The sequence below is a fragment of the Balaenoptera acutorostrata genome, chromosome 5 (genome assembly GCF_949987535.1).
Source record: "Balaenoptera acutorostrata chromosome 5, mBalAcu1.1, whole genome shotgun sequence".
In the NCBI taxonomy this organism is placed as follows: Eukaryota; Metazoa; Chordata; class Mammalia; order Artiodactyla; family Balaenopteridae; genus Balaenoptera; species Balaenoptera acutorostrata.
The window spans coordinates 48,238,666-48,253,884 of NC_080068.1; the positions used below are offsets into that span (position 1 = coordinate 48,238,666).

General features: G+C 38.3%; 1 protein-coding gene across 7 annotated transcripts in view; it reads right to left on the reverse strand.

Annotated features, from left to right (window-relative positions):
• The window catches only part of FRAS1 (Fraser extracellular matrix complex subunit 1), a 457,113-nt gene that overhangs the window by 132,140 nt on the left and 309,754 nt on the right, over window positions 1-15,219 (reverse strand). For all 7 annotated transcript variants that reach the window (XM_057546917.1, XM_057546920.1, XM_057546919.1 and 4 more), the window contains 2 exons: window positions 5,568-5,721; window positions 126-304 (listed from right to left, as the gene is read on the reverse strand). In XM_057546917.1, coding sequence (XP_057402900.1) covers window positions 126-304; window positions 5,568-5,721 — 333 coding nt within the window. The remainder of the gene's footprint in view (window positions 1-125; window positions 305-5,567; window positions 5,722-15,219) is intronic.

Genomic DNA, 15,219 nt, shown 5'->3' on the forward strand with positions numbered 1-15,219 from the left:
TTTTTTTCTTCTCCCAAATGTGACTTCCAGGCAATCACAGAAAATGACCTGAGTTGTTTATAGATAAGGGTGATGGTCTTCATCAGACCATCCAGACATCAGAAGATTCAGGAAGCAGAGGGTACCTGAAAGCGGAAGGAGTCACTCTGGGCTGGGACCCCTGAGTGCCTGTACCACACGATGCCTTCGTTGATGTCTTGCTGGGTGAACGTGCTGGTGGGAGTGGCTGTCCTCCCATCAGGAAGGTGCTGCCCTTCGTCTGCGGGGCCGTCTGCAGGCATATTAAACACAAGGACCACCTCCCCTAGGAAAGCCACACAGTTAGTGAGGACCCCTGGGAAAAGTAAAAGTAAATCAGAGCTCTCGTCTCCTTTTCTACCACTTTTTTTTAACAGAAAAGATATGATGTGCTTCTTTATTTTTATCCAAGGTGAAGGAAAAGATATTAACACAGAATTCAATAGATATCATAAAATCCACCTTTAGACATAAAATTCCCAGTCTTTCAATTAAAAGAGCTAAAAGCCATTCGAGGGCAATTCATGTATGAAGCTACTGACTTTTATCTATTAAAATTATATAAGGAGAACCAAATAGTCGTGAACACTGCAAATACTGGGCATTGAATCGATTCATTTCTACCCACAGCTGTCTATGAACAGAAAATGTTTTCCAACCAGGAAATTTTTTGGTGTAAACACAAGGGGAAATTAGAAAAAATTCAGAAAAAATCATCCTTGGAAGAGTTCTATACAATGAAAATAATAATAGCTAACACTTGAATGCATAGGACAGGTGCTGCACGAAGCACTTTACATAGTGGTTCAAACCCAGTTCCACCACATCGAGCTGGGTGAGCTTACTTAGGTATTATAAGTCTCTGTTCCTCATTGGTAAAATGAGAATAATAGTACCTACTTCACAGGTGCTTAAAAAGAATGTTGGTTATCTTTATTATGTTATTTAGTCCTTCTGAAGATGCTATTGTCATCTCCATTTTAAAGACAAAGTTCTATATGCTCAGAGAAGTTCAATAACTTGTTTGAGGTCACGCAAGTCCAAAGTGGAGGAGCTGGGATTTGAATCTGAAGCTCATTTTCCTGGTCATGAAACTGTGTTACCCGTCATGGTTATTTTATGTTCACAGACCAACAATTACCTTGATAAATAACTGATCATGTTTTCTCCTCCTTCATTTTCTAAACTTTATTAGAATTGAAGCAATGAAATCTAAATCTAAACACCACCACCAACACCACCAATCTGTTTCTATTGCTTATTCCTCACCTGAAGCTACTATTTTCTTAAAGTGAGATTGAAAATACAAAGGTGTTATAGAAACAATCAAAATTTCCCAAGGAGAATATGCCTTCAAGTGAAGACCAAGGAGAAGAATGGATGAACTGCTAAAAACAGAAGCCACGTTCTCATGAAAATGCATCTAACAATAAATCTGAAAGAAGTCTCTCTACCGCTCAGATAGTAAGAGGGAGAGAAGACTGTGTGTGTGTATGTGTGTGTGTGTGTGAGAGAGAAAGAAAGAGAGAGAGAGAAACTGCATACATCTTTTAAATGTTCTGTAGGAGGATACCCAGATCTTAGTGCCCTAGACATATCAGGCAATTGATAGTGCACTTTGATTACCCCAGAGAAATTTGTTTTCTTATTCAAAGGAAATACTCATTCTAATATTTATATGCACTAAATTCAAGTTAAAAATGCACATAATATCCTGGATAGTGATGAAATACTGAAATAATAGAAAAACATCAATATTCTTCTTAAAATAATCATGTGTAGAATCAACTCACTCTAGTTTCTTTCTTGTACTGTTTCTCATTTGTACCTAAGTCACCAATTCCATTACCCATCTCTCCCTGGTTCAACTCCTGTTCATAAGATCCTGCTAATAAACATGCTTTCCCAGGATGTGGACTGTTTATGAATGTGAGTAGTTGCAAAATAGTCTGAAAGGAGATTTCCACAGTGAAAATGTGGAGAGTAGAAAAATAGAAAACATTCAAATGCCAATTTCCTGGCTATTCTGCTTTATAATAGGCAGGCAAAGCAGAATTTTCCTAACAAGTCCTAATGAAATAAACCTATTTTTCAGATTAAAAAAAAAAAACCATTGCGATACTATGCAAATTAACAGGAATCATAGGATGCTGGTTAATCCCATTAATTTCAGCTCAGTAAACAGTCAGTGAGCACCTGTTAAGGGCTAGCTACTGTGGTTAGCCCTTTGGGGTGGGGGACTCAAAGATCAGTAAGATGCAGTTCCTTCCCCTTGAGATCAGCCCCATAAGCAACTGGGAGTCTCTGTGAGATTTTCAGTAGGTTAATGGCACGAACTGATTTAGAACACAGAATATACGTGAAAGTTCTGTTAAAGGGGCTGGACTTTATTTTATAAAAATGATAACAATAGTGGCTAACAATTATGTGGACAGTTTGGTCAACTATAAGTCTGCTGTAAAATCCGGATGAAAGATGGGAACCTGAACTAAAGCAACAGAGGTAAGACTGGAAACACATAAACAGATACAAGAATCTTTGAGGAAGTGGAAGCAACAGAACTTGACAAATGTGGCTGTAAAGGGTACGAAAGAGGGAAGAATCAGATGATCACCTATTAGGTTGGGTGATGTGTAGGGAAGCGATGCCACTAATGGGATGAGCTGGTAGAAGAAAAGATGAAGAGTTAGAGTTCAGCACTGGGTATGAGGAATACAAGGTACATTTGTGCCAAGCCCATGAGTAGACAGGGAGAAATACCGATATTTTGTGGGGTTCACTCCATCGAGGTGAGAGCTTCTGCATCATACCTCACCTCTGCTTTTATCATAGTATGACAAAATCAAGGAGATTACTCTTTAAATATGTGAAAATCCAGGTTTAAAAAACAGTCCAGGCTTAAAAAACAGAAAATAACATCTACTAGTGATTTCCTTTATACTGAACTCAATATTTTAACCAAGAAACTTTATGGGAAAATGTAATAGGTATTAAGAATTAGAATCTCGGGGTTTCCCTGGTGGCACAGTGGTTAGGAATCCACCTGCTAATGCAGGAGACACGGGGTCGATCCCTGGTCCAGGAAGATCCCACATGCCGTGGAGCAACTAAGCCTGTGCGCCACAACTGCTGAGCCTGCACTCTAGAGCCCACGTGCCACAACTACTGAGCCTGCGCTCTAGAGCCCGGGTGCCACAATTACTGAGGCTGTGCACCGCAACTACTGAAGGCTGTGTGCCTAGAGCCCACGTTCCGCAACAAGAGAAGCCACCACAATGAGGAGCCCCTGCACCGCAATGAAGAATAGCACCCGCTCTCGGCAACTAGAGAAAGCCTGCACGCAGCAACGAAGACCCAATGCAGCCAAAAAAATGAAAAATAAATTTAAAAAAAAGATTTGCGTTAAGTGGACTTCTCATTCCCACCTCCTTTTTCACTCCGAATGGCTCCTAAGGGTAATGCGATTTGATTATTACCAGTAGGGAGCTCTGAACACACAGAAATAAGATTATGTTCATAGGAAGAAGTTAATTAAGAGAGTTATAGTAGGAAAGTGTCACAGTCAGGCTTACATGGCATTTATCAAGCTGAAATGGCTTTTAAAAAAAATCACTTAATTCCACATTGTTCTATTTAATACTTAAACGGAATATTGGGATATTGGGCTATCTTTAGGAAATTTAATTTTTTGACTTTTAATGCTCAAGACAAAGGTAAAGAATTTAATACATCAAACCAGTCAAAGATTTTTACAGCTGAAAAGGACTTAAACATTGTCTAGCTTAAAATCAGTGGGTGAAATATGGCAAAGTTGAATAAGGTCTGTGAACTAATTAATAGCATTGTATCAATGCTAATTTCCTGGTTTTGATTATTGCCCTATGATTATGTAAGATGTTAACACTGGGGGAAGCTGGATAAAGGATATTCAAGAGCTCTTTGTACTATTTTTGCAACTTTTCAGTAAGTCTAAAATTATTTTAAAATAAAAAGTTAAAAAATTATCTAGTTTCATCTTTCAAAGAAACTTATGGCTCAAGGGGGTCCACCTGCCTTCCTCAAGGTTATGCAACTATAATAAATGACAGCCCAGCTAGACTGAGTGTTTTATAATTCTATCAATTCTTGATTAGATTATGCTTTTCAATGCCTTTGTGGACTCTATACGTATTTTTAAATAGTACAAAAGTTAATTTTTTCCTCACCACAGAAAATATACAATTTTAAAAATCTGATAAAACTGAGGAAAAACAGATTGTTATTTCTCTACTATTTATCATGCCAAGCAATTTTAATGAATATATTTTTCATTTTCAGGTGATTATTTCTTTTAAAAAATCTACCTGCCTGTTGTTTTTATTTTTATAGCATTTTGTCATCTCCTTACAGTTTTGATCCCTTCTTTTGTGTCTTTAAATCTTTTTAAATATGCTTATTTCATAGTTTTTGTAAGCTTGTTCCTTCATTTGAAACCTTGGGGTTTTAATCTTCTTGTTTGTGTTAGTTATGGTACTATAGATTGTTTCTTCATATGTTCTGTAATTCTGAATTCTGAGTTAATCTTCAGTGGTTTTACCTGTGAGAATCTTGTGTGGCCTGGAGTTGAGGGTGGACATTCCACAGCAGTTTCTACTAGTTTCTGCAAGGGACCCAGGAAGTATCATTGGCCTGAGGTCAATTTTCGTATTAATGCCTCAGCTTTGGGTTTCTCAGACTATGCACACAGTATAACTGAACCTTGGATCTTCAGGAGAAACAGGCCTGAATTTCTGAATTCTCAGCAGACTCTTTTTGCTCCCTCTGAGCTCTGGGAAACACAGGTAAATTTCTCTGCCATCTCTCTGTGCTAGTGAGCTTCTTGTCTTAATTCCAACTTTCTGTCTCTGCACGGGCATTAAATCCCAAGCCCCCAGGTTACTGAGACACACACAACCCCTCAGGCAAGCTATGCCATCAGCTCCTGCCCAGATTGGCTTTCAGTTCCTTCTCTGTGTCTGGCACTTGGAGATTTCTCTGTATTCTTGGGAGGTCAGCTATGAGTGCCTTATAGTTCTGAATCTCTTTTATCCATCATTTCTAGGTGATGATGATGGGTTATCATACTCTATTATCTTGCTAGAAGTGGAAGTAACAATGGAGATCTTGAGAAATGTTTTTATGTAAAGTCTTTTCTTAAAAAGAAAGTCTCAAGAAGAAGTGCGGTGATGTTCTGGGAGGGACACAAGGTGGAGTTTGAAAGCCTGAGCTTTGACATTGTATTGACATGTTATTAGCCAGGTGACTTTTAACAAGTTACTTTCTCTGTAAAATGAAGTTGTTTTAAAACTTAAATTTTAGGTTTATATACTATGTTTACATTACTTAGCATACCAATAATATGTATAGAGCAATGATAGCTATTGTGATTATTCTGTCTTTAAAGGGGATGCGTGGGGTATTAGAAAGCTGAGTTCATTGGAAACACACCCTGGCTGTGTGGCTTTGTACAAAAGCAAGTCCAAGACTGCTGAATGCAATGATGAAATCATGACAAGGGAAAAAAGAGTTACCAAATTGGGGGTGGTCCTGTGTAATTTTGTAGATGATTTCTGAGGCTCTGGCACCTGGAGCTTCAGCCTGTAAGATTCTGTTGGTAATCTGCAGCATCCCACCTTCTGGAACCCACACCATTGAATTAGCCACAAGTCGAAGACCTCTATCATTCTAGAATAAAGAGAGAGTACAGAATTAGGTCCAAGCAAAAAATAGAAAATACTGGTCCTTAAAAACATAAGTTATTAGGTCCTATTGCTGCTAAAGATTGCCTAATAAGAGAGATTCATAGCTTTAGAGTCATACTGTGAACAGTATATGTGTAATTATGTGTAGATATATGCATGTATATGCATATATGTACATACATATATCCTACTTTTTCTCCTAATTTATCATAAGCACATAACTTGTATCATTCAGGAAGACTAAGTCTCTCCATTTCTTTCTTTCATTTGTCCATCTACCTGTCTTTCCATCCTCCCCATCCACCTATCAAGAACTATTCATTAAGCACCTATTATATGCCAGATCTTTTGCTAGAGGCCTGAGGTATATAAGGTTGGCTGAAATAAGACCTCAGTTCCAGAACCTACAGTCTAGTGGGGCAGACAGACATATAAAATAGTTAGGCTGCATCACAAGTGATGATCTATAAGAAGCTTGAGCAGGGTACTGTGGGAGAATAAAGGAAAAAGGAGATTTCCTCTTTGGGGAAGGAATGCTCAGGAAATCTTTCCTATGGAAATACCATTTAATTCTTGAATGACAAAGAATGGGCTTTCTGAATGCTCAACATCATTAATCATTAGAGAAATGCAAACCACAACTACAATGAGGTATCACCTCACACCAGTCAGAATGGCCATCATCAAAAAATCTACAAACAATAAATGCTGGAGAGGGTGTGGAGAAAAGAGAACCCTCTTGCACTGTTGGTGGGAATGTAAATTGATACAGCCACTATGGAGAACAGAATGGAGGCTCCTTAAAAAACTAAAAATAGAACTACCATATGACACAGCAATCCCACTACTGGGCATATACCCTGAGAAAACCGTAATTCAAAAAGAGTCATGTACCACAATGTTCATTGCAGCCCTATTTACAATAGCCAGGACATGGAAGCAGCCTAAGTGTCCATTGACAGATGAATGGATAAAGAAGATGTGGCACATATATACAATGGAATATTACCCAGCCATAAAAAGAAACAAAATTGAGTTATTTGTAGTGAGGTGGATGGACCTAGAGTCTGTCATACAGAGTGAAGTAAGTCAGAAAGAGAAAAACAAATACCGTATGCTAACACATATATATGGAATCTTAAAAAAAAATGGTTCTGATGAACCTAGGAGCAGGACAGGAATAAAGACACAGACGTAGAGAATGGACTTGAGGACACGGGGTGGGGGAAGTGTAAGTAAGCTGGGACGAAGTGAGAGAGTGGCATGGACATATATACACTACCAAATGTAAAATAGATAGCTAGTGGGAAGCAGCCGCATAGCACAGGGAGATCAGCTCAGTGATTTGTGACCACCTAGAGGGGTGGGATAGGGAGGGTGGGAGGGAGGGAGACGCAAGAGGGAAGAGATATGGGGATATATGTATATGTATAACTGATTCACTTTGCTATAAAGCAGAAACTGACACACCATTGTAAAGCAATTATACTCCAGTAAAGATGTTAAAAAAAAATAAAAAAAAAAGAATGGGCTTTCTAAGTGGATAAGTGAGACAGACTCCAGGAAGAGGGCCCAGCCCAAGCAAAGACATGAGACAATGCACTCTGTGCTTAATAAAATATCCAAGTGTCTGGGCAAGCAGAGTCTGGGGAGCTAGGGGAGGGGGTGAATCAAAAGTGACCCCTAAGGTTGGCTAGTAGAAGGTAGAAGCTGTGCTCTAAGTCTCCATTTAGCTTGTAGGCACTGTAAAGTCAACATGAATCTTCAGGGATGGAAATGGGATGAGCAGGTTTGGCTTTTGGAGAACCTCCAGCAGCGGGAGATGGGAGGCACTAGAGCTGGCGTGAATCTGGAGCTGCAGAAGCCATTTAACAAGTTCTCGTAATGGCTCAGGTGAGAGAAGATGAAAAGGTGATTGCAGTGGGAATGAACAGTTAGAAACAGATTCCAGAAACACTACAGAGGCCAAACTGACAGGCCTCGACGACTGATTGAAAGTGAAGCCCTTAGAAACAACAGTTAGGAATAGCTGACTGGAAGAAATCACCTACTTAGCGCCCCTGAGAAGGCAACCATTCTAATTGCTAAAGCTAATGTCATTAAAAAGTGCTGATTTGCAAGGTGCACACCTCGTCCAAAGCCTCCTAATTGACATTTTCCACAGAATGGGATCAGTGGGGCTGCCTGTGTTCAGTTTTCATACTTTCAAAATCACTAAATCTGATGTTTTCAAATAGGGCATTTCAGAAGGGATGTTATTCTAAATTATTGCTATTACTTTCAAATATGCCAGTAAACAGAACAGAGCAAGCAGCATTCCCAGGAGGGGAATATTCAGAACAGAAGAAAACAAATATTCATTTGCTGTCACTTGAGAGCATTTGCGCCTCTCAGGAGGTGATCACAGCTATTTTCACCACAATCACCAAGAAAGTGTCAGTGCCCAGGAGAACAGCAGCCAATGTACCGCCTATGTGATTGGTGCTCAGGGGCAAAAGGCCACAGAATTTTTTTCTTTCACAATTGATTTACCATCTTATTTATGAAAACATCAAAGTGTGCCAAGAACTTTGCATGTTACCTACCAGAATTCTGGGGGAAAGGGCCCTATTCACTCCAGCAGTTTTATATAACATAATACATTTGGACCCAGGAATATTAACTGCTAGAAATTTTTCTAATAGCAGCAGTCCATCATGTTTGATTATGTGATGGAGATCAGTCACACACAGCAACCACATTCTTGGACCGATGAGGCAGTGTGCTTTTTCAAATTCCAAGCAAGTAAATAAGCAGCGTGCCCTGAATGCGTGTCCCAGATGTCTCTCCTACTACATTTCTATATTGACTATACTTTATCAGTACAATTCTCTGTAACTCCTGTGTAAGTGTCAATTTTTAGGAGACAGTTCTCCTTCCAAGTCAGTGTTCAGAGACCAGCAACATATGGAAGCTTCTCAGAACTTTAGACTCTCAGGCCCATCCCAGACCTTCTGAATCAGACCTTCTGCATTAGAATCTGCATTTTAATTTTTTCACCAGCTTTACTGAAGTATACTTGATAAATAAAAATTGTATATATTTCAGGTATACAACATGATGTTTTGATATATGTATAGATTGTGAAATGATCACCACAATCAAACTAATTAAGCCATCCACCACCTCACATAGTTATAAATATTTGTGTGTGGTGAAAACACTTAAGATCAACTCTCTTAGCAAGTATGCAATACAGTATTATTAAGTATAATCACCATGCTATACATTAGATCTATAGAATTATTCATCTCTTATAACTGGATCTTTGTACCTTTGAACAATATCTACCAGTTTCCCCCACTCGACCCAGCAACCACCATTCTACCCTGCATTTATGAGTTTGACTTCTTTAAGGTTACAAATATAAGTGAGAGTGTGCAGTATTTGTCTTTGTGCTTAGCTTATTTTATAGGCTCACCTATGCAGTCACAAATGACAGGATTTCCTTCTTTTTAAGGCTGAATAATATTCCATTGTATATACAACCACATTTTCTTTATCCATTCATCCATTGATGGACACTTAGGTTTTTGGGTTTTTTTTTAACATCTTTATTGGAGTATAATTGCTTTACAATGTTGTGTTAGTTTCTGCTGTATAACAAAGTGAATCAGCTGTATGTAAACGTATATCCCCATATCTCCTCCCTCTTGCGTCTCCCTCCCATCCTCCTTATCCCACCCCTCTAGGTGGTCACGAAGCACCGAGCTGATCTCCCTGTGCTATGCAGCTGCTTCCCACTAGCTATCTATTTTACATTTGGTAGTGTATATATGTCAATGCTACTCTCTCACTTCGTCCCAGCTTACACTTCCCCCACCCCGTGTCCTCAAGTCCATTCTCTACGTCTGTGTCTTTATTCCTGTCCTGCCCCTAGGTTCATCAGAACCATTTTTTTTAGATTCCATATGTGTGTTAGCATATGGTATTTGTTTTTCTCTTTCTGACTTACTTCACTCTGTATGACAGACTCTAGGTCCATCCACCTCACTACAAATAACTCAATTTTGTTCCTTTTTATGGCAGAGTAATATTCCATTGTATATATTGCCACATCTTCTTTATCCATTCATCTGTTGATGGACACTTAGGTTGCTTCCATGTCCTGGCTATTGTAAATAGAGCTGCAATGAACGTTGTGGTACATGACTCTTTTTGAATTATGGTTTTCTCAGGGTATATGCCCAGTAGTGGGATTGCTGGGTCATATGGTAGTTCTATTTTTAGTTTTTTAAGGAGCCTCCATTCTGTTCTCCATAGTGGCTGTATCAATTTACATTCCCACCAACAGTGCAAGAGGGTTCCCTTTTCTCCACACCCTCTCCAGCATTTATTGTTTGTAGATTTTTTGATGATGGCCATTCTGACTGGTGTGAGGTGATACCTCATTGTAGTTGTGGTTTGCATTTCTCTAATGACTAGTGATGTTGAGCATCTTTTCATGTTTGTTGGCAATCTGTATACCTTCTTTGGAGAAATGTCTATTTAGGTCTTCTTCCCATTTTTGGCTTGGGTTGTTTGTTTTTTTGATATTGAGCTGCTTGTATATTTTGGAGATTAATCCTTTGTCAGTTGCTTCATTTGCAAATATCTTCTCCCATTCTGAGGGTTGTCTTTTCATCTTTTTTATGGTTTCCTTTGCTGTGAAAAAGCTTTTAAGTTTCATTAGGTCACTTAGGTTGTTTTTATAGCTTGGCTATTGTAAATAGTCCTGCAATAAACATGGGAGTGCAGATGTCTCTTCAAGACACTGACTTCATTTCCTTTGGACATATACCCAGAAATGGGATTGCTGGATCAAACAGTAATTCTATTTTTAATTTTTTGAGGAACCTCCATACTTGTTTTCCGTAGTGGCCGCACCAATGTACATTCCTGCCAATAGTGTATAAAGGTTCCCTTTTCTCCACACCCTCATCAACACTTTTTATCTTTTGTCTTTTTGAGAGCAGCCATTCTAACAGATGTGAGGTGATATCTCATTGTGGTTTTGATTTGCCTTTTTCCTGATGATTAGTGATGTTGAGCATGTTTTCATGTATCTGTTGGCCATTTGTCTTCTTTTGAAAAATGTCTATGCAGGTCCTTAGCTCCTTTTGTAATCTTTTTTTGGGGGGTGGGCGGGCTATTGAGTTCCTTACATATTTTAGATAATAAACCCTTTTCAGATAGATGGTTTCAAATATTTTCTCCCACTCTGTAGGTTGCCTTTTCATTTTGTTGATGGTTTCCTTTGGGCACAGCATTTTAGTTTGATGCATTTCCACTTATGTTTTAATAAGATCCCAGGAGATGTGGAGTCATGCTGAAGTGTGAGAAGTATGGCCCAGAACAGAGATTACGATGGGCCTAGAATGGTTCTCCCAAACTCCACAGACAAGCCTTTAAGAATATTTACCTTTATAACAGAATAATACATATGCCTCTGTTTCTGAATTGTTTACAGTACATAAAAAGAAAACAGACAACTATCTAAGGAAAAGAAGTATAATTCTTCCCACTTCTTAGCAAGAAGATGGTTTTATCAGTTGCTTTCTTTTGGGACAGTGTCAGGGAAGATTCAAGAAAAGATGAATAGAAGTCTATACACCATCATTTCTACAGCTAACATGTCCAAAATAAATTTTAACCTAATTTCCCCTGTGGTTCTGACATTTTGCAATTTTTTTATCTCCTTATACAGGCACACCTTGGAGATATTGTGGGTTTGGTTCCAGACCACTGTAATAAAGCAAACATTGCAATAAAATAAGTCACACAAATTTTTTGGTTTCCCAGTGCATATAAAAATTATGTTTACATTATTCTGTAGTCTACTAAGTGTGTAATAGCATTATGTCTAAAAAAACCAATGTACATACCTTAGTTAAAATTCATTGCAAAAAATGCTAACCATCATCTGAGCCTTCAGCAAGTCATAATCTTTCTTCAATAGTAACATCAAAGATCACTGATCACCATAACAAATATAATAATAATAATTAAAAAGTCTGCAATATTGCAAAAATTACCAAAATGTGACACAGAGACATGAAGGGAACAAATGCTGTTGGAAAAATGGCCTTGATAGACTTGCTCAATGCAGGTTTGCTACAGACCTTCAATTTCTAAAAAACACAGTATCCGCAAAGTGCAATAAAATGAAGTATGCCTGTAGTTTTTTTTCTGCACAATATATTCCTGCATATATCCCTGTAAATTCAAGAAATTAGCCATAATTTCAGTTGAAGAATCTTCTGCCTAGTGATGTTTTATATATCCTTCAGGGTACCACATTAGAAGAAAATGAAATCTCAACAAGGGATTATGGGGGCATAATTAAAACAGTGCTTTAAATTAAATAGTTCTACTAATTAATTTCATAGAACAATAGGCATACAGAAATGCTGGTAATAAAGTTTAGCCATCATATACTGGATTACAAATAAATATTAATGTTGTAAACCAGAAGTAAAGGCCCATGACCTTATCATTTGGAGGAAAAATCCCACAAACAAAATGAAAACTACCCCCCCCAATTAAAGATTGGAACATAAATGATGAGCTCAAATACGATGGTGTACCCCAACCCCAAGCCAAAATATTCAAGACAAAATTTTTTTAACTTTATTAAATAGAATATGACTGTAATTAGATATAACAGCAACCCTCACATTTTATTTATTCTGTAAAAAATACTTTAATTTGTTACGGCTCATTTATACCATAGCTTTTAAAATTTAATCTTGGAGGGCACTGTGGATTTTAGGGAAGGATTATGGGGGGTGGCACATATAAGGTGAAACATAGATGCTATTTACCAGAATGAAGAACAATGGAGAGATAATTGCACTGTTTTTGTGTTTGCCAGTGTGTGTATGTGCCTCAGAAACTGCAGCTTCAGGTCAAGGATACAGAACCTTCTCTCCATGGAGGTTTCAACTGCTTTATAAACAAACAAACACATATTTTGTAATCAACAAACACTTTTTGAGTGTATACTCTGGACAATGTACCTTACAAGACACTAAATTGAACCAATTCAGCAAGTCCAAAAAAGTGAAACCTTGATATGTGGTGATGATTTATTTATTTATGAGACAGGCAGATTCTTATTCAGGGAAATAAACATTTTGATGCCACTGATATTTATAACTCTCACAAACATCCTTTTAATCAAACTGTGTCCCTATAAGACAACGCATGGGAGGACAGGTTTTCAGAAAATTAAGGGAACGCCCAACAGAGCTTTTAGCTGCACTCAGGCCTTACCAAGGTCAAACAGCCAGAGAAGGCTCTCAGCAATAGAATTTTCCATCCAGTTCATAGCATGACACTTGGGGGCTTTTAACATCAAAGCATTACCCAGTTGCAGAAAATAACTGCTCAAACAACAACTAATGAGGTCAGAAAGATCATCAGATTTACTGCCAAAGTAGAAAAAGGGGCATGATTTTCAGAGATGCTTTAATTAATGAAAAAGAAGGTAATTCCTTGAAAGCCCGGCAGTGGAGAGAGACCCACCAACGTGCAAGGCTTCTCCCTGCCCACATTTTAGCCCATATTAGACCCTGAATTGCTTTAGAATCATATCTCTAGCAGGCTTGGGTTTGGTAATCCACCCAGTTAATGAAAGCCTGTTCAGCAGAGCATTCTTTATTACCTTTTAATCTTTTTGAATTCTTTTGCCTCCTTCCCCAACAGAACATGTTTCAACATCTGTCTTGGGTCTATTTTCTCCTCAGCAACTCAGTATAAGCCTGGAGGGTGGCAGTCAAGTTTACTCACTGCCAGGTCAAGGATAAAAACATAAATTTGGGGGAAGTCATGTAGAACTTGGTAAATAAAAGTGGAACCGACAGCTCTTACCCTCAGTCTCAGATGGGCCACCCCAGCATTAGCTGAAGTGCCCAGTAGGCTGATGAATCTATGCAAGGGATCCATTCAAAGGCAGGAACATGGGCACCAGCCTAACTCAAGCTGTTGCATCCACGCATCTATCTATCCATCCAACAAAAATGTACTAAACTTCTGCAAAGCACCTGGCTCAAGGCAGCAATACTGAAACAGTTTCTGCTCTCACAAAGCTTCCTTTTTCTATCCCTCAGTCCCTTTCCATCTATCTTACCAGGTTAAGTTTTATGTTGAACAACACTAGGATTAATTTTTACATCCATTCACTAGGAATTAGACCTAAAACCCTTTGTCATTCCATTTAAATCACCAGCTAGACATCAGCCAGTAACTGTCGTTACTCCAAATTTAATACACAGGTAGCCTCAGGGTAAGGGCTTACATGCCATCTTCAGAAAAGGCTAGCAGAACAAAATCAATCATGGCTGACTATACAACTACTGGAAGCCATTAACAGTTAAGGCAAATTTTTTCTTCTTGGGCTCCAGTAGACTTATGATTATAAATAGCTTCATTTGTAACAAGATGTGGTGAGCCCACAGGGAAGATTCGGAGAGGCTTGGGGCCCAGACTGCTTGGATACGACATTGAGAAAATGACTAAATTACTGACTCCATTCTGTCCATTAAGGGGATAAGAATATATATGACCGGCTTCCCTGGTGGTGCAGTGGTTGGGAATCTGCCTCCCAATGCAGGGGACACGGGTTCGAGCCCTGGTCTGGGAAGATCCCACATGCCGCGGAGCAACTGGGCCCATGAGCCACAACTACTGAGCCTGCGCGTCTGGAGTCTGTGCTCCGCAACAAGAGAGGCCGCGATAGTGAGAGGCCAGCGCACCGCGATGAAGAGTGGCCCCCGCTCGCCGCAACTAGAGAAAGCCCTCGCACAGAAACGAAGACCCAACGCAGCCATAAATAAACAAACAAACAAATAAATAAATAAAAATAAATAAATAAATAAAATTGAAAAAAAACCTCCACTTAGAAGACCCAACGTAGCCATAAATAAATAAATAAATAAATTAATTAATTAAAAAAATTGAAAAAAACCCTCCACTTAAAAAAAAAAAAAGAATATATATGACCAAAATGCTGAAAAAAAGAATGAGCTAGAATGAAAAAAAGCCATCTGATTAAGTGTGAGGAGCCAGAACACACTTGATTTGAAATCACAGATCCATCACTAAATACCTTTATGAGAAATAAACATTTTTAAACCTCTTTAAATGTTTTTAAACCTCCTTTATTTCAGTTTCCTCTTTTGGAAAATTAAAGATAATAATTGTACAAATATCCTAGAATGATCATGAAGATCAAAAGGAATAATTCACCTCAAGCATTAGTGCCCAATAAAGGTTAAAAACAAAGCAAACAAAAATTACTTTCACCAATAGTAGAATATCCTTTAGAAGTAATAAGGTTATATAGCCTCTATTCTAACCTTCTTCACTAAGACATTGTAAAGACGAGTAGACTAGATATGAGAAAAAGTACTCTGAATTCCTAAAAGAAGATATAGTCTATATTTGTAAAATACTATCAGGA